The sequence below is a fragment of the Lepisma saccharinum genome, chromosome 10 (assembly GCF_977018435.1).
Source record: "Lepisma saccharinum chromosome 10, izLepSacc3.1, whole genome shotgun sequence".
In the NCBI taxonomy this organism is placed as follows: Eukaryota; Metazoa; Arthropoda; class Insecta; order Zygentoma; family Lepismatidae; genus Lepisma; species Lepisma saccharinum.
The window spans coordinates 41,515,321-41,539,268 of NC_139238.1; the positions used below are offsets into that span (position 1 = coordinate 41,515,321).

The 23,948-nt window shown below is 40.3% G+C and overlaps 1 protein-coding gene across 2 annotated transcripts in view; it reads right to left on the reverse strand.

Annotated features, from left to right (window-relative positions):
* The window catches only part of LOC145993881 (mediator of RNA polymerase II transcription subunit 12-like), a 224,189-nt gene that overhangs the window by 165,207 nt on the left and 35,034 nt on the right, over window positions 1-23,948 (reverse strand). For both annotated transcript variants that reach the window (XM_083129754.1, XM_083129753.1), the window contains 2 exons: window positions 11,683-11,777; window positions 9,814-9,974 (listed from right to left, as the gene is read on the reverse strand). In XM_083129754.1, the coding sequence (XP_082985880.1) occupies window positions 9,814-9,974; window positions 11,683-11,777 (256 nt within the window). The remainder of the gene's footprint in view (window positions 1-9,813; window positions 9,975-11,682; window positions 11,778-23,948) is intronic.

Here is a 23,948-nt window from a genome sequence, read left to right on the forward strand (position 1 = left end):
CATTTTTTATCTGGTTTGATGGGAGCTTTCATGCTGATGTGACTAGGTACAAACAACAAGCGACATGTGCAACTTCTGGGTTTAGGACATTTTGGTGCCAGGACTTCTTTGTGGTAGGTAATTTTGGTGTCAGATATTAGAAAGGTCGGAGGAGAGCAAGCCTCCGGAAGGAACTTTACTTCGTACTGATTAGCCGAGGGTATTACACCTTAAGTTGAGTTTCTCCTAAGTGTCAAAAAGGACCAGTTAAAATGGAACAAAGACAGGGAGTAGTGTGTTATTGTAGTGGCTTAGTTTTTTAAAGTTGTTTTATGTATAGTAGTTTGTTGGTTATTTTTTGTTAATTCACAGCACTCTTTGTTCTGTTTTAAGCTAGGTCCTCTGCAAAAAATAACTATTAAAAATGGGTCTTACATTGAAATAAAGGTAAAATAATTTAGGTTAAATAAAATCAACTGAAATTCATTGGGATATTAAATACATAGTACAGAATAATTTTATAAAGATTTAACTGTGTCATTTGGTTTCCATAATTTTGTTTATGGAATAAGCCAGTTACTGATTGTTATTTAAGTTGATTTCTCTGCTAGGTTATTGGACAGATTTTAGTTGTATTCCTTGTGTCCTTCTTTAAAGAGGAATATTTCTAAAATTAAATACCACGAAAGGTCATACAATAAGAAGATGGTCATAGTGCTTAACATTTGATGCCTTTCTCTTCTCTTTTGCACAGACCTTCACCTATGACCTCTGGCCCACAACGTAAATAATAAAGTTGTGAAATATGTGGAGGAACATACTTGCAACAAAGCAGTCATTAATATTTTTGAATGAAAAGATTCTCTCAGGTGATCGACAAGGTGAGTTGTGTTACGAGTTTGTAGAAGTGACTCTGAAGATGAGAGTGACATTAGCTTTCGAAAGCTTGAATTTTTTTCTACAACTCACCTAGGTGATAGTCAAAGAGAATCTCTTCATCATTCGTCTCCAGGAAATCTTCAAGACTAACTTCAATATTTTTCAAGTCTGCTGAAGGTGAGGTGACATCTTATGTGTATCTGCCATCTACTGAAACTATTATATATATATATATATATATATATATATATATATAAATCAAATAAGGTAAAAGGAAACACTCACCGGACAGTAGGAAAATTCAAAATTTTCGCTAATTTATAGCATCATCGGTGTGAGAAGAAACAGAAGACGGAACCGGAAGTTGGGGTCCTGCAGAGTTGCCAGGTCCCCATTGAAGAAGAAGCGGTGCGTAGAACGAAAAAAACACTGTTTCGTCACCAGGCTCGTCGTAAACTGTGAGTGTGTAGGATGAGTTGGGAGGGTGGGTGAGGGTTGGGCATTACTGGGTGGCCTTGTTCAGGCCAGGTGGAGTGGTTGCACTCATGGCCGATATATAGGCCCTCTCCCATCTTTTGCGAACAGAAGTGTTGGCTGGTTGGGGTAGGAGGTGGATGATCGCTACCCGGAAGCAGTCGTTGAAACTGATGTTGTGGTGGTTGGTGTGGACGGCGACAGTGAAGTCCAGGTTGTGGGTGGAGGAGCGGTGGTTATTGATGCGGAGGTTGAGGGCCGTTGATGTTTCCCCCAGGTAAAAATCACCACAGATGTTGCAGGTGAGGATGTAGATAAGGTTTGAGGCATGGCAGGTCCCTTTGGGATGGAGGGTAAATTTGCCAGTGGCCGTGTGCACCTGGAGGGTGTGAGAAGTGATGAGGATGGGGCAGGTCTTGCACCTGGGTCGGTTGCATTTATGGGCAGGGGGGTGTTGGATGTGTGGTGAAGGAGTGTTGTGGACCAGGATGTTTTGGAGGTTAGGGGGGCGTTTGAAAACCACCCTGGGTTTGTCGGGAAATATGTTTTTGGTTTTGGGATCACTGTGGAGGATTGGGAGAAGAGAGTGCAGTGTGTGCCTGATTTTGTTGAGGTGGGGATGATATTGGGTGATGAGTGCAGGTGGGTTGGTGGCAGCAGGTTTCTTGGTGGTAGTGGTATGTGAGGCAGCTCGTGATATTTGCTTGGTGACCAGGATGGAGGGATATCCACGGTTAACCAGGGCCTGGTGTAGGCGGAGGTTATAATTCTGGAGGGAGGTGGGTGAAGTGTTCAGGCGCTGTCCCCTGAGGGCCAGAGAGAATGGAATTGCTTTCTTGGTGTGGAACGGGTGGGAGCTGGAGAAGTGTAGGTATTGCATGTGGTTGGTGGGTTTTATGTGGATGGAGGTAGTCAGGTGTCCTCCCTCGATGTGCACGTCCACATCCAGGAAGGTGATCTGGTTGGGGGAGTGTGTCCAGGTGAATTTTAGGGAAAGGAAGTGGTTAAGGCTGACAAGGATGGTTCTCCATGTGTCCAGAGCATGAAGATGTCGTCGATGAAGCGGAGCCAGAGGAGGGGTTGGAGGGGTTGGGTAGCCAAAAACTCTTGCTCAAGTTGGCCCATGAAGAGGTTTGCATAGGATGGGGCCATTCTGGTACCCATGGCTGTACCTCGGATCTGTAGGAAATTTTGGTTTTCAAAGGTGAAGTTGTTACAAGTGAGGACAAGGTGGGCTAGGTGGGTCAGGAAGTTGGTGCTGGGGTTGTGAGGTTTGGGTCTGCTATTGAGATAGAATTCTATGGAGCAGAGGCCATGGGAGTGAGGTATGTTGGTGTAGAGGGAAGTGACATCAATGGTGGCAAGGATGGTATTTGGGGGCAATGGTGGAAGGGTGCTGATTTTCTGGAGGGAGTGGTTGGTGTCACGGAGGTAGGAGGGCAGAGCTTTCACAAGAGGCTGGAGATGGGAGTCAACAAAGGCTGAGATTCGTTCTGTAGGTGAGTTATAGCTGGACACAATGAGTCTGCCAGGGTTGCCAGGTTTGTGGATTTTGGGCAATAGATAGAAGGTGGGGGTGCGGGGATTGTCGGGTATTAACATGGCGGTGGTACGAGCTGTTAGGCCTTCAGGTGGGCCGCGGGTGTGGATGAAGTCCCGGATTTTGGTGAGGTGTTCGGCGGATAGGTCAACTGTGGTGGGTTTGTAGGTGGAGGGGTCAGCCAGCTGGCGGTTGGCTTCCGCCAGGTAGTCTTGAGAGTTCAAGACCACCGTGGTGGACCCCTTGTCAGCTGGGAGGATTTTGATGTTGTGGTTGTTGCGGAGGTCTCTGAGAGCTTTCTGTTGGGGGGGGGGGATTGAGGTTAGTTTGGTTGTGAAAGTTATTTAAGAATGAGCTGTCAGAGGTGGTGGAAATGACGGCAGTGATGTATCTTTCCAAGGGGTGGTTGGTGGGCAGGGGGGGTGGATCTTGGGAGGAGGGGGGGCTAAATTGAAGGAGGCTCGGGTGGGTTTCACTGGTAGTAGTTTGGAGTGAGGGATTTTTGGCCCAGAAATGTTGCCATCGGAGGCTGCGAGCAAATGTGTGTATGTCAAAAAGTAGGCGGAATTGGTTGGGGGGAGTTGTGGGGGAGAAGGTGAGGCCTTTGGATAAAACAGCTATTTCATCAGTGCTCAGTTTATGGCTGGATAAATTGAGTACAGTTTGGTTGTTTTTGAGTGGGTTAGGGTCATTGGTGGTCATGGATCTGGTAGGGGTGGGTTTGTCCGTGGACTGGTTGTTTCCCAAGGTGCGATGTATGGGAGTGCAGTTTTGGTTTTCAGGGGGGGGTCTGTGGTGGTGTGGGAGGGGTGGGCAATGGTAGAGGGGGGTCGGGTAATAGCGGGCATGTTGGTGTGGGACTGAAATTGGGCGGCAGTGGAAGGGGAAGGGTGCAGCCAGTCTGAAAAGCTTGACGGCAGAGATTGGAGAGTTTTTGGAGGTGTTTAGTGTTAAGATCACTGGCAATGGAATGGGTGGTGTGCCACAAGGAGTCTATTTTGTGATGGTGGTTACCTGGGGTCAGCAACAGGATTTTGGTAAGGGATTGAATAGAAATGGACAGTTCTCGGGCGCGATTTAGCTGGGATCGGTACATGGCATGGGTCAGTTCAATAGCGAAATATCTCGCTAGTGGGAAAATCGTGGGTTTTATGCTTGGGGGTATGGCGGAAAATGGCAGTTTGGGTGTGAGGCTTTTGGGTGTTAGGCCTAATATCAAACATGAGTGCAGGAAGCGTGCATGGGACGTAGCTTTGGTGTAGGAAACAATAAGAGATCGCAGGCGGTTCAGTTGATAGGAGTTATACGTGAAAGGATTCATACCAAAAGTGGATAATAATGGATAAAAGCAAGGAGGGCCAAAAGGGCTAAGTAAAAATCAAATAAGGTAAAAGGAAACACTCACAGGACAGTAGGAAAATTCAAAATTTTCGCTAATTTATAGCATCATCGGTGTGAGAAGAAACAGAAGACGGAACCGGAAGTTGGGGTCCTGCAGAGTTGCCAGGTCCCCATTGAAGAAGAAGCGGTGCGTAGAACGAAAAAAAACACTGTTTCGTCACCAGGCTCGTCGTAAACTGTGAGTGTGTAGGATGAGTTGGGAGGGTGGGTGAGGGTTGGGCATTACTGGGTGGCCTTGTTCAGGCCAGGTGGAGTGGTTGCACTCATGACCGATATATAGGCCCTCTCCCATCTTTTGCGAACAGAGGTGTTGGCTGGTTGGGGTAGGAGGTGGATGATCGCTACCAACACCCCCCTGCCCATAAATGCAACTGACCCAGGTGCAAGACCTGCCCCATCCTCATCACTTCTCACACCCTCCAGGTGCACACGGCCACTGGCAAATTTACCCTCCATCCCAAAGGGACCTGCCATGCCTCAAACCTTATCTACATCCTCACCTGCAACATCTGTGGTGATTTTTACCTGGGGGAAACATCAACGGCCCTCAACCTCCGCATCAATAACCACCGCTCCTCCACCCACAACCTGGACTTCACTGTCGCCGTCCACACCAACCACCACAACATCAGTTTCAACGACTGCTTCCGGGTAGCGATCATCCACCTCCTACCCCAACCAGCCAACACCTCTGTTCGCAAAAGATGGGAGAGGGCCTATATATCGGCCATGAGTGCAACCACTCCACCTGGCCTGAACAAGGCCACCCAGTAATGCCCAACCCTCACCCACCCTCCCAACTCATCCTACACACTCACAGTTTACGACGAGCCTGGTGACGAAACAGTGTTTTTTTCGTTCTACGCACCGCTTCTTCTTCAATGGGGACCTGGCAACTCTGCAGGACCCCAACTTCCGGTTCCGTCTTCTGTTTCTTCTCACACCGATGATGCTATAAATTAGCGAAAATTTTGAATTTTCCGACTGTCCGGTGAGTGTTTCCTTTTACCTTATTTGATTTTTACTTAGCCCTTTTGGCCCTCCTTGCTTTTATCCATTATATATATATATATATCGTCTTGTGACACAGGTGAACCGAAGGAAGGTTCGGGGATCAAACCTGGAGCCTTTTAGATGAAAGTAATTATTCTTCAATCGGGGGTTAGCGGTAGCCCGTAAGCTCTCGCTTGGCTGCATCTGCTAACTGCAGGAGGTACCTGAATAAACTTAAATTTACAGAACCCTTTATAGAATGGCAACTCTCTAGATTTGGGTTACAATGACCTTAAGTCTGCATTGGCAAAGGATGGCATTAGAAAAGTATATTATCTGTCTCTCTTTAGAAGCATGGACCGAAGGATTTGTAAAGTAACTGTCACTCGCTTGCTGAAGTTCGCCTCTTAAATTATCACTCAGCTTCGCTGCACTCCACTTCCAAAACAACTTTCTAAAAGTCTGCATCCAGCCTGAATCTCCTTCAAAACCAAACTCACTCTCCTCTCTCCAAAACTCAAAACCCCCTTTTCTTACTTCCGAACCACTCTCCTCTTCTCTTCAAAACCCCAGACCAACTCCCCTGTCTCTCCCGAGCCAGATCCAACTTGCCTTCCTCCTAATCAAAACTCCTCCCCTTTTTCTCTCTCATCAATTTTCCTTTGCAAATATTGGCGAATGCTTTTCGCTGAGCTGGTGCTGAAGTTAACACTTTCCTATACTTCCTGTCAGGCTGCCTAGCTACACGTAACTCGAAAATGAAAATGAGGGATACGTAACGATATTAAAACCCTTCACATTCTTGGGTCTTTGTTGTCTTCTGGAAGGTTTGTTCCATGTGAGTCATCATTTCCTTTTTGTAATACTAATAAACTTAGAGGTTTCTTAATATATTAACACCTTACTGAATATTTATGAGGACTTAGCATATTTAGTATTTGATTTACATATTACAATAGTCTTTAAAGGAATGAGAGTCCAAAGAAGCTAAATGGGCCAAGGTTTAGATGGGTATGTACTTCACAAGTTTCAGAACCTCATTTACAGTGTACACGCTGGCCTTGCACTGCTTCAGAGAGAACTGACAGTGCACTTCTCATTTTTGGCCTTTTCTATTACAAAAATCAGGGATCAGAGGGTAAAGGGTGTGTAAAAAAAGTGATAGAAAGATGTCTAGCAACAAAATGCTCAGGCACCAAAGTTACCTAAAGTGAGAATCATAGAACTTAAGACCTTCTGTAAACAAAAGCACGTGTACCCTAACAGTGTTGCAAACTTATGGAAAAAAATAATACCCATAGCCTACAAGGTTTAAAAACATTCCATTTGTCAACAGATGCGGAATAAGCAGTGTATCACTGATTACCTGTTGAAAGTTATTGAATGCACATATGTAAAAAACAAAAATTAAAAAATGTATATCTTGCCTGGTGGCCGACTTTCAGACTCATCACCGAAGTTCCCTGGCTCGAATCCCGGCATGGGTGTTATTTGTGAGTGTCCCTTCATCAATTTCATCTGACGATCACTCATTCTCATCGTCGGGATTAGCCAAAAGTGGAAGAAAAGCAAAGCTAAATTAAAAAAATCAAATACAAAATTTATATCTTATCCCCCAGGAGTAAGACGGTTCCGTACCAAAGGATTAATTTTCTCTCATATGTTACTAAAAAAACCTTGCTAGAAGAATGTGACACATTGAGATAAATCACGTTTTGAAACCGGGGTTTCTTCATTAAATTTATTTGATGTTTGAAAGTGTTATGATATATTATTATAGATAATAAAAGTAAGCTAATACATATGATTTGATTGACTAAATTAATAATTATTAATTAGATAAAAATAATGGAAATAACTCATTTGGTTTGATTGATTTGCTTTATTTTAGTCCCCCTCTTGTGCCACTTATGGCTAATTTGCGAAGATGGGGATGAATAATGATGATATGATGAAATCGATGAATGGACATTCACAAACATCCATGCCCAGGCCACGATTCGAACCCGGGACCCCTGGCATCGTAGGGCAATGTGGTAACCACTCCGTCACGGGGGCGGCTAACTAATTTGGAATTCAAATATCACCAATCCCTCGTCGTCTCGTAACTAATGACAAATGTGCGTGTCACAACGTGGTCGATCTACAACTCAATGTCACACATTCCAGTATCCTCCAGAGTGTAGTACTTCAACATCTCTAAAGTTACTTCATCCAAAATCACACCCGTATGTCCTTTTCATCCAGTTCAAAAATGCTGGATTATGCAGCAAAGACACCAAGGGAAACTAAAACAGCAACTTAGAGAAGCATAAAAGTGGGGAAAGCAGACTGTAGAATACAAAAATATTTTGAGGTAGTCATATTTTATTGTACGCTACATATAAAATAAAATGCATATTTGGGGGTGAATTTTTAAATATTGTCACATTTTTCTTCTCTCTTGCTGAGAGGTGTTCAATTTAAATCAACCTCCCTCACCCTACGGCCTGCCCTCCTTCACCTGCAATAGTATTCCGGAGTGTGAGGATGTCACCATCCGGATGGTGAACACCTCTGGATTATAGATCAACTCCTGCATCCCACCCCATCCCCGGAGGATCGTCACTGACAATGTGAAATCACATCATCATATGCCGACATTAGACATACCACTTCCATTTTTGTACTTGACTTCGTGAGAAGTATTGAGGTTGGCAACAGCTTAATAACGGATTTCTTCCGCATCATATAGTCCGTTCTATGAAAGTACGCTAATGAATGAAAAACGTGTAAATTACATTGGATTATAAATTTTAAAATATATTTTCATTAAAGGTTTATGTTTGTAATAATAATACGTGATTATTGTATAAATTACAATCGATCACGTGAACAGCAAGAAAATAGTGCCAGTTTCGAACATGGTGACTTCCATGCGTGCAGGAAGGTCTTCTGTGTTTTCAGAGTAGTCTTTTGGAAATACAGCCGTTTGAAAAGTGGCAAGAAGCAGGTTGTTCTTAACGTTTATGTGACGTTGTGTCGGTGCTATCCTGAGCAAGCAGTGAAGTTGGTGTCCAAGTGTAATTGTGTGTCTGCGTCTTTGTTTTCGGTGTGGTGAAAGAAAGGAAAACGATCGGTCAAGTTGTGAGTCCCACGAAAAAAACACGTTGTTGTTCGTATAAAAAATGCACCGATTTTGAGATAAGTGCAATACAACGCGAGGTGCTTTCGTATTCTTTCAATCAAAAGAGCCGTCCTGTCCACTGTGGGGAAGATGTTGATAGTGATGATTGATGACGATCTCCCAAATTTTAGCAGTCGACGTTAAATCGCCTCTTGTGCCACGTTGAGTTCCTTTTTGGGAAGCAAATTTGACAGACTGTACTCTGACAGGATGATGTCTAGCACCGAAAATGCCTCAAGTTCAAAAAGGAACTGCTGAATCAAGGTAAGAAAATACATTACTTGTATGAGACGTGCATAAATAATGAGCTTATTTTCGTCTTTTTGTTTTCTAGTGCACGAGAAAACGAGAGAAAGATAAACAATCTATTTTTATTTCCCAGCTTATTTTTGTTTAGCTTCTCCTAAAACTGGCGGTATATTTGTTGCACAAAGGAGAAAACAATACTCTACATATCAACAATGTTGGGCAATAATTTGGTGGAAGAGGAAGCAATAAAACCAAAAGGCTTGATTTTACTAAAACGAATCTCTCACTCTCTTGTATAACTTTGGCGCTGTCATACTGAGAGAGGAGGGGGGAAGGGGAATCTGTTAACCCAGTGTCAGATGAATGGGACTTTTGGCGTAGAAAAATATGTTCATTCTTGAACAAGAACACGTATTTAATCACTTGTAGAAAATTTATTATACTTCAATGTGTAGATTATCAGTTAAAATAATACGTTTTTCCATGTTACGTAAAATTAAAGGTTGCTAGCGAGCAGCATATGATGGCCGCACCATTCACGAACAGCTGGCGCAGAGTGATATGTTACTCGAAGTGAGACAGTTGTTTACAGAGGGTCGGAAGGTTCGTCATTCTTACTTTAGCAACAAAAAGTCCTCAAAATGTCTGACTTCCGCAGGTTCTGTCACTGATATGAAAGGTTGCATTTATTCCTGTAGGTTTGTTTCCAAGTGACAAGTGCTGCTTGTTGCTTGTTACATCGATTTGCTCCAAAAGCTCCATCAGACTTCTGTTTTACTGAACTGCTCTGGCATCACATATATCTCATTGCACATGTAGGCATGCCCCGTTGTGACTGGAAGTAGTTGTTCAAAATGGCTGCACATTTAAAAAATTGGTCAAGGATGGAAATGAGGCTTGTGATTCATTTCTTGTGGGAAAAATGTTTCGGTTGCCCAGATTCATAAGTGGAAGTTTATGGTGAAGATGTGATGTAAAAGCAGCATGTAGCAAAATGATGTTGTGCTTCTGAAGCGAGGCAGTAAGAAGTTCAAAGTGATCCCACCAGCCAGAACAAGACAGGAATATACATTCAATTTCATGCCTAAAGATACCATATAATCAAGCATAAGAGAAAAAATGAATTACTTACATAATCTGTTCTATCCCTGATGTCAGCGTTGCTCTCTCGGGCACCAACTGGGTTGAATATTTTTGCATATAGCGTGTCCAGAGAATTGTTTGCATCCACTTTGTCAAAACTATGCCTGTCCAGGGCATCAAGGGTATGAAGCACTTTGTTGATTGTTGTACCTGTAACAAGAGTACTATATTTGTATGGCTGTAGCAACAGAAGAAAATCTATCAGACTAGTTGTGCACCTCTAGTTAAGAGACATGTTTTAACAGAAGGGTTAAACGAATTTATCATTCTTCCAGTCTCTTTGTGTTTTATGATGCTCTTCTGTCACAATAACAATGATGAGATGGAATGAAAAGACCCTGACTTCTATTTTGTATACTTTTATGTTATTTTTCTACCTTTTGAGTGTATCACATGGATGAATGGTGAAATTGTGATTGGACAAACACAATGACCCATCCATACCTGTCGTAATTAGCCAAAAGTAGCAGAAGAGGGAAGTAAAATAAACCAAATCAATAAACATCAATGGATTCGAACAGGATTCGAACATAAAACCACTTCACAGAAACTTCAGCTCTACCAACTGAGGTACTAAGCTTTGGTTTCACCTGAATTTTTGCTCTTGCTGTTTTATGTGTGGAATTGTCTCTCTATCAGTGCTACCGTAATGAGGTATGTTAACTTTGAAACACTAAAGATGTTGATGGTGTCTAGTTTCTCCCAGTGTCTTTGTAGTGCAATACATTGACTGCTCTGCCACTGGCTGGTTGGCCAAACCCTGAACTTTTGTTGGTTTGATTGTGAATCAGTCACTCTGCCTCTGAGATGGTTGGTTAGGGTATTTCCTTCGGTATGTGTGGTACTACTGTCGTATTAATAATTATAGATACTCGAGTTTGAACTCCAATTAAAAATTAACCAGTAGACCTACAATAAACAGTGTTACATCAAAATTTAGCTTATTTAAGTCTGCGTAAATCTATGCTAACCATTTTTTTTTTGAGTATGCATTCTATTTTTTATCATCGTGAGAACAAAAAAGGTCCGTTTTTTTAGTTTTGCAAACGATCGCTTTCCTTGAAATTCTGCAAATCAAAAAGGGGTTGTCCGATCGTCATGAAATTTTAGTAAGATGCTAGCAGAAAGGTTTTAAACACAATTATTAATTTTCAGGTTTTCGAAATTTCTCAAAAAACAGTTTTCAGCGATTTTGCGAAACAACGTTTCTTAGTATTATGTAGTCCTACACATACAATATTGGTCTTGTTTTGAAGCTCTTTGCATCTGTTTTTAAAATGCATTATCATTGTGTATTTACATTGCAAAGCCCATTTTATACAAATTTTTATTCAGCAGAGTAAAGCTGTTCGCGGAACGTGGCAACATGGCACACAGCGATGTTCGCTAAACCGCGGAAACTGTCGATGGGCGGTGTTGCCACATTCTGCATGTTGCCGGATGCTGAAAGGAAAGGTCTATAGCAACAAGCCACGCTATCATGAAACTGCAAGACAGCATTCGGCAGGAAATTGATGCTGTGACTCCTGATGTGTTGGTGGCTTCTGTAACGTGGAGGGGCGTGTGCAGGCATGCATTGATGCTAATCGCAACCACTTCCAACACTCGCTGTGATGTCATCATACTTCTCATACACCATGGTATGTCCGTAGCAAATTTCATTACATTACATTATGACCAATAGTTTGATTTTTATAAGCGAAAAGCAGGGGCCAAGAGTGAGTGAAACACCATCTAGTTTATTGATATTGCCAAAAATTTCATATCATCCCTAGAATATGTGAGAGCTCTGCTATTCTTCACTCCTATGATATAATTGCATTTGGATATATGGTGGTAGATTAAAATGAGTACCTACCTGCTGTTGACTGTTGCCACTTATCACATGACCATCGTCCTTCCGCGGCTCTGCTTCTTTGCCGAATGTATTCCTCTGCCATTCTTAACTGGGCCCTGAAAAGAGTAAATAAATAAATGTAACAACAGCACTAGTAAACAAATTAATACATTAGTTGAACTGATGTGTGTGTATGCAATGCTCAACACTGTCACTGCTACATTGAGTACGTCTAGTGCCTCGTAGTGTTCATGCTGGGTTATATCACTTTATAAGTAGGGACCTCAATTTTTTTGTGTTATTTTCTTTACTTTCCGGTGATATTTTCACCAAAATTTACATTTTCACTTTACTGCACTTTTCTGCAAAGGCACCTAAAATTATATATTTATTGTGCTTTCAAACCAGTATTATAAATTGTAAGTCACAGTTTTCATACATTGGAAATGATATTTGAGGAATTTATTACCCATTACTTCCTGTGCAGCAAATTATGATGCTACAGCTTAATGATGTTCTCTATGTTCTTCTTTACATTTTTCAAATAATGTAAAAGAATTAGAAAAATCATGTTTCTTTTGTAGACCCTAGAAGCCTATCTCTTAGGAGTGTTAGTGGTATATTTTGAGATATGTAAATTGTATGTTTCTCTCTATGAAGTTGGGATAACATAATTAGAAGATCATCTTAAGGGAACATTTTTATGGAGAGTATGACATTTAATAAAGGACTATCACAGTTATCCAGCAAGTCTTACGGTCAACTTGTCCATGAGAGAGGGAGTCAGCATGCTGGACAGTGAGAGTGCTTCATTATCCAGATAGCTGGTGTCCAGTTTGCAAATGTTTGTGAAGTGTTAAGGTGTTAACAAGTGTTTTAGATTGTCTTGTTTTAGTTTACATATTACTGGCACTTTCCTGCAGTCTAATAATGCCACGCTATGCATACAATTTAAAACAACGAATTTGTATGAATGACTCTTGTAGGGAAGTTGGAAGATGTTTTGCAGCAAATTCCCAGATGTTCTCGTTCCACACAGAGTGTTTGGATACTTGTGAACAAATTTAGGGAAACAGGGTTTGATCTTGATAAGAAGTAAAGGGTAAAACGGGATGTGCTTAAAGAGGAGAAATTAGACGACATTAGAGCACAATTCGAACACACTCCTCAAAAATCCCTCCGGTGCGTTGCACAAGAAAGAGACATTTCCAAGTTGTCTGCGTGGGAAGCTACTAAGCTTTTAAACCTGAAGTTAAACATTAGAAGAAGAAAAATCAGCAGAGAAATTGAAGCAATTTCGGAAGAAGAGCTGATGTGTGGTAGTGAAAATTTCCTTAAAAAATGCTGTAAATGTGTGGAAGCAGGAGGACAAACAGGGCATACTTAATGGAAGTGTGAGGTACATCAACATAACCTACTTGAGTTCCTCGTTCCATCTGAATCAATTTTGGGAACCTGGATTTTATTTAATATGAGTAATACTTGTTTAAAATCAGGAAAGTTAACTTGACATATTATTATGTTCACTCACAAATCATACAAGGTATCAGTTAGAGGGCCTACAAGATGTAGTTTGATTTGCTTCCTGTAATTCCATTGTGTTAAAAGATACAAATGAAATGTTCATAAAATTGTCACAATTTGTTATCTGTTTTAGAATGTACTCTTTTTGCTTGTGAACAATATATAAATATAAAAAATATGACACAAGATATTCTCATGCGCCTTGTGATGGGAAATGTATTTTATTGAATATTATACACAATGTTTTTTTTATTATTACGAGTATTGATATATTCTCATTTGCACTATCAGATCCAGAGTCCATGAACAAAGAAACCACTGCATGAACTACAAACTGTGTTCAATGAGATCAATTATTGTAATCAAGGAGTTACAGGTTCAATCTCCATTGAAGATATATTGCACAGAGGTTTGGATTTCACTTTAAACTGTATGTCCAATCCTGATTAGCTTATCTGACAATACAGTGGACTTCAAACAAACTTCAACAAACAAAAAGCAAACAAAAAAAATAGTTGGTAAAACAAATGAGGAGAATTTATGAAAAGTTACCAGTTGTAACAAAGACCTTCAGTCAGTTCAGTCATATGCAGAGACATATATTTACCCAGTATTAGCATAAATCCTGTTAAAAGGTTTGGAATGATATAACAGAAGATGCTTTAACCTTTAACAAATGGGACACAACATATCAGCCACTGCATGTTTATATATATCGACCACTACTGAATGGCAGCAATTAATATGTCATTTCTCCAAAATTACACACAATATTTCAGTTCTGTCTATTTTGTTCATGTAGACATATAAGGGTATAACATGCTCAAATCACAAAACATTAGTTATCATTTCTATTTTTAATAAATGCTATTTGGAAAAGTAATTTTTATATTTTTCTTTAAAAAAATGGACAATGTTACTGAAAACGTAGCATATGTTTGGAATCTTACTTTTCAACCACCATTTCTTGCCGATATGTTTTACTTATAACTGTGATAATAACGAAAATTAAGAAAAAAGTACACAAGGCACTTACTGCTTTTTTACAGTGATAGTAATAATAATAGTGCATAAAATATAATAATTTAATTATAATTAACATATTAATAAAGTATTACGGAAAATTAATTGATATTGTACTCTTATCACATCAATAGGTAAAAAGATGGTATTAGAATAGATATCTAACAGCACATACTCATTATCTAACTTGCATGTATTGAAGATCACCAAAATTTTGTATAAAAACAAAAGCAAGGATATTAATGTTAAATAGATAAAGAATTGAATATTTATTGAAGAACAAAAAAGGATGTTAGATCCAGTTAAAGAAAAGTGAAGTTCCTGATTAATATTTTATGCATATCATCATATGTAGTAATATTCTTGGGTACTGTCCTTCAAAGCCGTAGGATCCTGATATAATCCTTTCCTCCAGTAAGTTCAATGGAAACAAATAAGCATCGATTATATCTAGTCATATCATAAATTCTGTTACAAAGTTAATAATGAACTACAGGCACAGTGAGTAAGCTAATGTATTAATATTTGGATGTCACAATGTTACAGGTCTTGCCAACACAGAGCACCAATCACTGTTCAAAATGGCCACCTCTGGCCTTCACACAGGTCCGAAGTCTCTGAGACCAGTCATCAATTGCAGCATGCTCGGTCTCGAGGGGAAAGTCCGCCACTGCCTTCACAAGAGAACACTTGAGACTCGCAAGGTTTGGATGCATCTTCCTACAGACCACGTCCTCCAAAACGGACCACAACCTGTAGTCCAATGGGCTGAGGTCGGGGCTGCTGGAGGGCCAATCAGCCGAAGCAATGAAATCAGGCACATTCCTCTGAAGCCACTCCTGTGTGGTCTTTGCCTTGTGGGCCGGTAGTGAGTCCTGCTGGAAGCTCCATGGCTCATTGTTGAACATGGTGCAGGTCAACGATTTCACAAGTGGCTCCAACACTGTCGCTCGGTACACTTTTGCAGATGTTTTCACACCATGTTCACAGAAGTGGAGGTCAGTTCTGCCATCGTACAAAACCCCCCACCAAACCATCACTGAGGTCGGATGTTGGCCTCTGAGGATCCATCGCATGTTTTTACGAGCTTCCTGGGATGTCGAGGCATAAACACGGTCGTTTTGACGATTGAAAGACTCTTCAATCGTGAAGATTTTTTCGTCTGTTAAAAGGATCCTCCTGTGGCCACCATTTGCGTAACGCTGAAGGAGTCCTTTTGATTTCTGCTCCCCCTGCACCTTAAGCTGTGGAGTGAGGAAGTGACCAGTACTTTGCCGATAAGCACGGAGTCCTAGGTCACTTCGGAGCACACTCAACATCGAAAATTTCGAAATGTTCAGCTCTCGAGCCATCACTGCTTGTTTTCTGACAGGATTTCGTCAAATCCGTGCCGCCACTGCTTTCACGAGCTTCTGGCTCCTCACGCTGCGAGGCCTACCTTTCCTGGGGCGGTCCCCAATTGTTCCTGTGTCACAGTACCTGTTGATGGTCCGATGCATGAACATCCTGCTGATATCAGCTTTTTCAGGGAGTTGAAAATGCCTGATAGTGATTTGCCAATTTTGTGCAGTGCGATTATTGGCACACAGTAATTGTATACACACCACTCCATTCAACTAGCAGTGAAATTAGCCTTTTCGCTACCTGTTGTTTGATCCAACATTGCAGGGTTACCTTGCCAACCAGTGTTGCCATCTCCAGGGTAGCTACAAACAAGCAAAAATGAAATTTCCTGACTTTTCCAGGTTTTCCAGGACATCTTTCCCTGACAATTACAAACTAAACTAAATCAATGTTTTTGCAAATGGAAATAATAAACTTATACAGATCCAGGTATGGATTTGTTAAGTACCAATATTATCTTCTATGAAATTGACTTAATTTCTCTATTCTCTATGATTTGAATTCAAACAGCAAAATAGTGAACTTGGAAAATTATTACAAATTCACAAGCTAGGGAAGGATTACGAAATTTTATCATACGCAGTAAGTTTAAAATAAAGTACTTGATTATTTTTAAAGTTACAACTAAATTAGATTAGTGAAGAGTGATTGATTAACAAATATATTTTGTAATTTATCAGTCTCTTTATACATTCTCGGTATTATATGTTGATATTTCTACTGAGGTTTGGAACCCTCTGCTTGCAAGAAGCATGAGTGCGGACTCATTTTTTGATGCATAAAGCTACTTCTCTCTTCTCTGTAAAGCAAACAACTTAACTCTTGCATATAAGTGAAACAATTGAATTGTACAAAAGAAAGTGGCATATTTCCTTACATTATCAATGGGATCTCTGCTTCAGTACAGTATATTCAAGTGAAGTACTGTGAAACTGACAACATGCAGCTATACCATTATTGCTGACGAAAAGGGTATGTAGGTATTAGAAATTTAACGCAACCAATTTATAGAATTGCATTATATAGGTACCTGATTTAGCTAACCACACATTAAAACAGGAACACTCTGTTAATATCTGTTAATAACAGCTTCTGAAAGTTCATATACGAGGGGCATCCTGAAAAAAGCTCCAATGGTGTTTATACACTGCACCAGTGGTCAGAGAGGGACACACACAAATGCAGGCAGGAAGAAGTGGCATGTTGCTGTAATCTGGTACATTTGCAATGTAGCCGTTTTAGGGCAGTTCTAGGTTAAAGATTGCAGCTCTCATACAATCTCCCACCGACTGCAATGTAGCCTACTTGTAGTAATCAGATTTTTGGATGCTCAGAATTTGGCACAGAGCCACCAGCAATCGTGTGAGGTGTGCAGACCAGACGTCGTGAGTGATAGTATGGTCAGACGATGGTACAGACAATTCACGGAAGGCCAATCAAATGTGCACAACCCCATACAGCTGAGTACAAGTGGGTCCTTTGCATCACTTCAGGTGAGAGATCTTGGACCACTCCCTGTACAGCCCTGGTAGGAACATTGATTTTTGTTATTTTTTTCAAATTGGTGTATTTTTTATTATTTTTATTTCTTACTATTCGGTGTTATTTTTCCCAAAATTCACATTATCATTTTAGGGCATTTTGTGGCAAACTTAAATTATACCTTCATGGTGATTTTAAACTACTGTTTCAAATTGACTCACATGACCTACGCCTCTTCGTGAGAGTTGGATATCTTGAAAGTTATTTTGGGAAAGTTATTTTACATACCCCCTTTTTAATTTTAAGGTAAGGGTTTTAGATAATGGAATTTTCCCTGTACATACTGAAGGGTGCATAATGACCATAAGTGGGACACACCCAAAAAAATTAAATCAATCAATCTCACGTGAAAGATACCGATATATTATGGCACCAAAAATTGGCATTATCTTTTTTTGTCTTCTTAGTGTTACGTTTACCAAAATTCGCATTTTTGTTTTAGAACATATATCTGCCAAATATACTGAAACTTAATACTCCATTGTGCTTTTAAATTATTATATTAAATTGAAGGTCGCATGGTCTAAGTATTTTTGTGACAGTTTGATATGTTGGAACAGTTTTTTGAGGAAGTAAAAGTAAAATGCTCCCCTGCACTTTGCCATGAAGGTGTATAGGGGTGTGGAGTTAGGGCCCCACACTTTTTTGATCACGGCTGAAGGTGGGAGATGTGATCAGTACCATGCTCCTGGCTACCTATATCCCTCAAAGTTTCCTCTAGGTACCTGTTTGATATGACGCTGGGTGGGAGCCGAAGCACCAACTAAAGGTGGAATAATTTGAATAGTTAGAAAAGATCCCTGTTTTCCCCTGCAGGGGATCGACCCCGGGTCTCTCGCATGGTAGTTAGATGCCCTAACGACTGAGCTCCATTATTTCTCGCTCGACAAATGCCGAGCTTGGTAATTCAAAACACATACTGAAGATGTGGCTCCCGTGTGATGGTAGATACACTCGATCTCCTGTTAGAACCCTGCCACTTTGCTCTGTGATGCAAATGGTTTTGATAAAAGTTGAGAAAATCGTGGGAAATACATGATTTAATGTGGCTGTCGGAATTATTCCATGTATAACAAGCATTATAGTTTACCCTTGAATAAAATGTTGAAAAACTTGCACATTTTATGTACACAAACATGGCCTACAAAAGACAAGAACGTTGGATTTCATGGAATTTTTCATTGTTTTAGGACATTTTTTTTTAGAAAAATCGCTAAAAACGCCAACAATTCGCATTTTATGCCAAATTCGCATTATTTCGATATTTTGAATGGGCGAATAATGTGTCCAGACATCACTGCACATTCATAAACACAACTTCGCAGCAACCATTTTTCACGCTTTTCGCGTTTGCAAATAATCAATGTCCCTACTAATTGGAAATTACTTTCTGACCACCTCTTGTATAAATCAGAAGATGGAAAGTGAAAATTTAGCAGGGTTGGCAGAGAAAAGTCAATTCTTGAATGATTCGAGTAAATATGATACTAAAATATTTACATATTTATTATTAGTATTTTATTTCATAATATTGGATATTAACTTCACTCAGTGAGAGATTAATGACCATCTCTTATGAGTTTAAACAGACAGGACAGAGAGTGGCGTTAAATTCATTGTAATACTGTTGTTGTTGCAGTAAATTTGAGGTTGGGAGCATGCACTTGCCAATTTTTATAATGTTCACCAATGCAGATTTATGATTCACTTCTTCATGATAGTATTCAATATATAGTAATTCTTTGAATCTAAGGGTAAGAACAGGGTGAGGCACAATGACCCTTGCTCATAGCACAGAGCCTGGTCAAGCCATAAAAATGTCAGGATATAATGAATGAACTGGCTGTCGGACAGGCACCTCGAACTCCATCGCACAAGACTTCTCCGGTCCCACTCGAACTGCCCCCAATTCTTTCAGTTGACCGGTAATAGTGAATAGTGGCCGTGTTACATTATTATTGTAATTTTCTTTTAGATAAAATGTCCAGTGATAGTGAGTGAAGATTGGCTTGTCATTAGTTTTGAATATTTGTGTAATTTCGTGTGAATACACTTTAAAGAAAACATTAAGATATGAAGAAAGAAAGTATTGGGGCCCCTTCCTTCTCCTCTGCATTTGCATAAATTCGGCACTGTTCCTCAAGGTAACTAAAAGTAAATTATCAATTAGCATAAGAGTAAAATGTGATTGCCCGACTTCGCCCTCCCATATTGGTTTATATTAGGCCTACTTCGCTTTTCTGCCACCTTCGGCTAATTGCGAAGATAAGGACGATTGATGATGCGACGCTCACAAAGAACATCTATGACCTTGCCGGCATTCGAACCAGGGATCTCTGGCATTGTGGTGCGCTGCACTAATCACTCCGCCATCGAGGTTTAAACAACACATAAAAATCTAACAAATAAAATTATTATTGGATGGAATTAACAATGATTCTACAAATACATATAGTGTTGATAATACAAGTAGCATTGGAATTATATTTATTATTTATATTTTTACTTTTAATTTTAATATTTCATTTTGTTTTGATTGATTGGTTTGGTGTTTTAAGCCCACTTTATGCACAGTAAGGCTAATCGGGACTGGACCTACAGTTTAAAGTGGGATCCCAACCACTATGTGCCTCCATCGGGAATCGAACTCGGGACCCCTTGATTACAAGGTGATGACGCAAACACTGCACCATCGGGGAGGCCACATATTTCATTTGGTGTAAGACTTGTGAAAATAAATAAATTGTCCCTTCATCAATTGCATCTAATTATCGCTCAACCTCTTCGTTTCAGTTAGCCAAAGTGGTAGAAAAGAGACCTCGAATATAGAAATACAGTTAAAATGTTTAATTAGGAATATTGTTGGGATATATCGGACTCCATGAATCTATGGAGATACATGCTTCAATTTTTTTTGCTAAGATGCAATTTATTATAGGTTTATCTCTATTTACAATGATCAATGTCACAGTAGCACGTGAAAAGGAAAGGAAAAAGGGTTGCTTCGAGGGAGAGGAAAGGGAGTTGGGGAGGGGGTTAACCTTGGGTTGGCCAATCACTGAGCCTTTCACTGGGAACAAGCCATCCAAGATCAAACCGTGTTTGTTCTTGGGAACCTCTTGCGATGAGTGGGGCTCTACTATGTTTTCCTTTGTTTAACTCCATGGTTTTGAATTACCGGGAACTTGTCCCTGCGAGTTTCTGGCGATGTGCGATGAGCATCACTGTGTTTTTACCCTAATATTAGACATCCAAAATTCAATGTGCACCTTATGTTCGATGGCACCTTCGATTCGATGTATATACTACAATATACATATTTCATGTACGTACAACATAGAATCTACTGTAGTCCCTAATACCGGTAGCTGCAATACAACAATCAACATTTCGTTTTTCTTATAAGAAAATGCTCAACGAAATTTTCCCCTTTACATTTGCTGTGTTAGAACAACAATGAACATTTTACAACAAATAGTCATTCAATTGACCTGAGCCCTGCAATGGATTCTTCTGCTGATGGTGAGAGTGATGGTGAAAGTGATGGTGAAAGTGATGCTGAAAGTGAACAGACTGATTGACAAAAAAATTGTAAAAACAGAAGTTACCGATGTTGCAAGGTAAAGTACCGTATACCATATTTGTAAACAAATAAACATATACCCTATAGATGATTAAATAAACAAAAAATTGTAAAAACAGAAGTTGCCGATGTTCAAGGTAAAGTACTGTATAGGTCCTATAAATGTTTAAACAAACATCGCAGAGGTTAAAATATGAACGTCTGTGCATATTCCTGTGCCTTAAATTCGAAGATTTTTTTTTTTTCTGAAAAAATGAGGCGAACATTTAGGTGCGCCTTAGATTCGATGGTGTCTTCAATTAGAAGTACTACGGTATATCTTGTTTCGTTGGATTCTTCTTGATATCTAAGAATAGTGTAATGTCATTGTAAACATATATTAACTTGTGCGAAACCAGTAATATGTCAGGATGATGAAAGAAAACCTTCGTAAGCACTGCTACATTAAATAAGGTGAAGTGAGCCAGAAGAGTAATAAAATTCCAGCAGCATATTTGCAGTCTAAAGCTCTTCTTGTTTATGGATGCGATTTTTGTTGGATGTTGCAGTCCGAAGACATCCAACAAAAATCAATTCCATACGAGTGCCACGCATGCAATTTCTGTTGCATGTTGTAGCGAGATACTTTGTCGGGTGGCGATATTAGACAAAAATTGTATATATCAATGGAGCCTATTTGTTTCCATGTTCCTTCAGTTTGTCCAACAAAATGCCTTACGCTATGTCCAACGTGGATACGGGCAGCGCGGTGCGTGCGGTGCGATGCGAGCAACGCGGCAGTCGTATCCGATCAAACCTGTAGTCAGCAATGAGCCCGTCCTACGTGGACACGTTACGCGTGCGATTCGTCCGCTCGCAACGCACGCAACGTTTGATTTTCAAACAGGTTTGTTTTGTATCGCATTTGCCGTCCGGTGGCGAGTCGCCGAGAAAGATGGAAGGGCTTATTGCAGAAGTGCAAAGAAGAAATGTGTTGTGGGATAAAACAAACCCTCGTTACAAAGATCGTTTAATTGTTGATAAGGAGTGGGATTCCGTAACAGTTTTCACGTTTTAAGTATTTGAAAGTCGTGAGTGGATGAACAAAAACATCAAATTGTATTCACTGAGAAGAAATCACAGAATACGGTTCGTACATTTTCTGCTGCTCTCGAAGCGCGGTTGTTCCTTCGAGAGCTGTAGGTTCCTGTCCATCACATTTTTGTCCAAGACGTTTACAAGAGAATCTTTTTCTATGTCAATTATAACATTATGCAGAATGCGAATTGCTTTAACAATATGAACAGCATGCTGTACACTAGTTTCGATTGGTTTCAATAGGATCCTAAATTTCGCAGCACTTATGCCGAAAGCACACTCCACGATAATTGAAATATGACGCGGCTGCATTATTTGAACTCTTCTTTTAGAATATGGTCTCATAAGATATGTTCGAAATGGAAATGCTTCGTCTCCTACAAACACAAATGGGTCTTTTTGATGGAAGTTGGACAGCTGCAAATCTTTTGGTAAGAAACCATTTTCGACATTTTGATAAAGTGCTGAGTTAGAATATACACCAGCACCAGCATCACTTTCTTTGCCATATGCACCCACATCGATCATTAAAAATCTGTACCTTGCATCAACAACGGCCAAAAGCACCGAACTGGAAGCCATGTTAGTCGCAACTGCTCATCACAATCGCACGCAGTAACGTTGGACACTCCCGGCGTTCACGCACATATCTGCGGTGCGGCGCTCGCATCACACCGCACGCACCACGCTGCCCGTATCCACGTTGGACATAGCGTTACTATGATGTCCGACAACTATCGGATGGCGCCACCCGCTCCCATCCCCTCCATCTGTTCACAGTTCTGTCCCCTTACTACTCCCATACGGACAAGAAAGAAATAAAAAATGATAATTCAATGCATTAATTTGCAATATTTAGAGGCTTAATACATTTTTCTGCCCATCCGGAAATTTCTCTCTCTCTCTCTCCTCCTGCCATCACTGGTTTCTGGCACTGTGGTAGTGTTGTGCATAAAAGGGGCCTAAAAGTTGAGGCAAAAACTTAGCAACAAGATTTCCTGTTCCCGTGCAGAGTTCCATAATGATATATTTTCTTTATAATAAATATTATAAAAAAAGTCAATCAAGACAAAATTCCCTGAGATTTCCCCCACTTCTTTTGACACCTGAAATTCCCTGACTTTTCCCGGTTTTCCAGGTCTGTTATGACTAGGTACAACAAATGCTAAACAAGTACATTTTCACTATTTAATTCATGTACTTGCTAATTCTTTCGGGGAGAGGGGAGTCCGGACCCTCTGGATCCTCCCCCTAAATACGTCATTCGTCACATATTAGATTTATTTCATTCACTTTAGTTCCATGCAGTGGCCATAGTGGGCTGCAGTAGAAACACTTTGTGTAAAATATGAATTTTCTTATTTTTTTTTGTTTTGAGGGGTGGGGAAGAAAAATGTATACATGTCACCTCCATTGAAAGCCCTGTCATTGTCAAGGAAAATAAAACTGATCTCGACTTTCTACAGCATATAGTTCTCCTGCTACAATGTTTTTGTGCATGACTACACAAAGGTTTATAGGGGGGAATTTTAAAATATTGTAATACAGTATTCCATGGATATATTGGGTATACAAAGCATTAATCCAGAGGTCTTCAAACTCCCCAAGCCATTGAGCTTACTTTCCACATTTGAAAATACAGGGTGTCTACAAATGATTGAAGCCGTTTCATGATGTTACTGTAGATCTATGAATATTATTGAACGTATCATGAAGTAACTTTGCAGTTTTGTAGAGAAACTCAACAGGTTTTGCGACACATTACAAGTTATGGGGGTTTTCTGTTCCCCGTGGTGCCGTTGAGCATATTCGTGACTTTCCGAAACTCAATGCTTTTTGTGCAATCTCAAAATTTAGAGTTTACGGTCCCTTCTTCTTCAGTGAACAACCATTACAGAATACGGGTATCTTGACACGTTAGAAAATTGGCTCATGCCACAGTTGGAGACAGACAGTGACAACTTTATCCACCAGTTGGATGGTGCTCCACCCCAGTTCCATCACGATGTCCACGAAGTCTTAACCACCAGAGTGTCAAACTTATCGATCAGTTGTTATGGAAATGATGATCAACAACTACTGTCATTGCCTCACGCTCCCCTGAATTAACTCCATGTGACTTTCTTGTATGGGG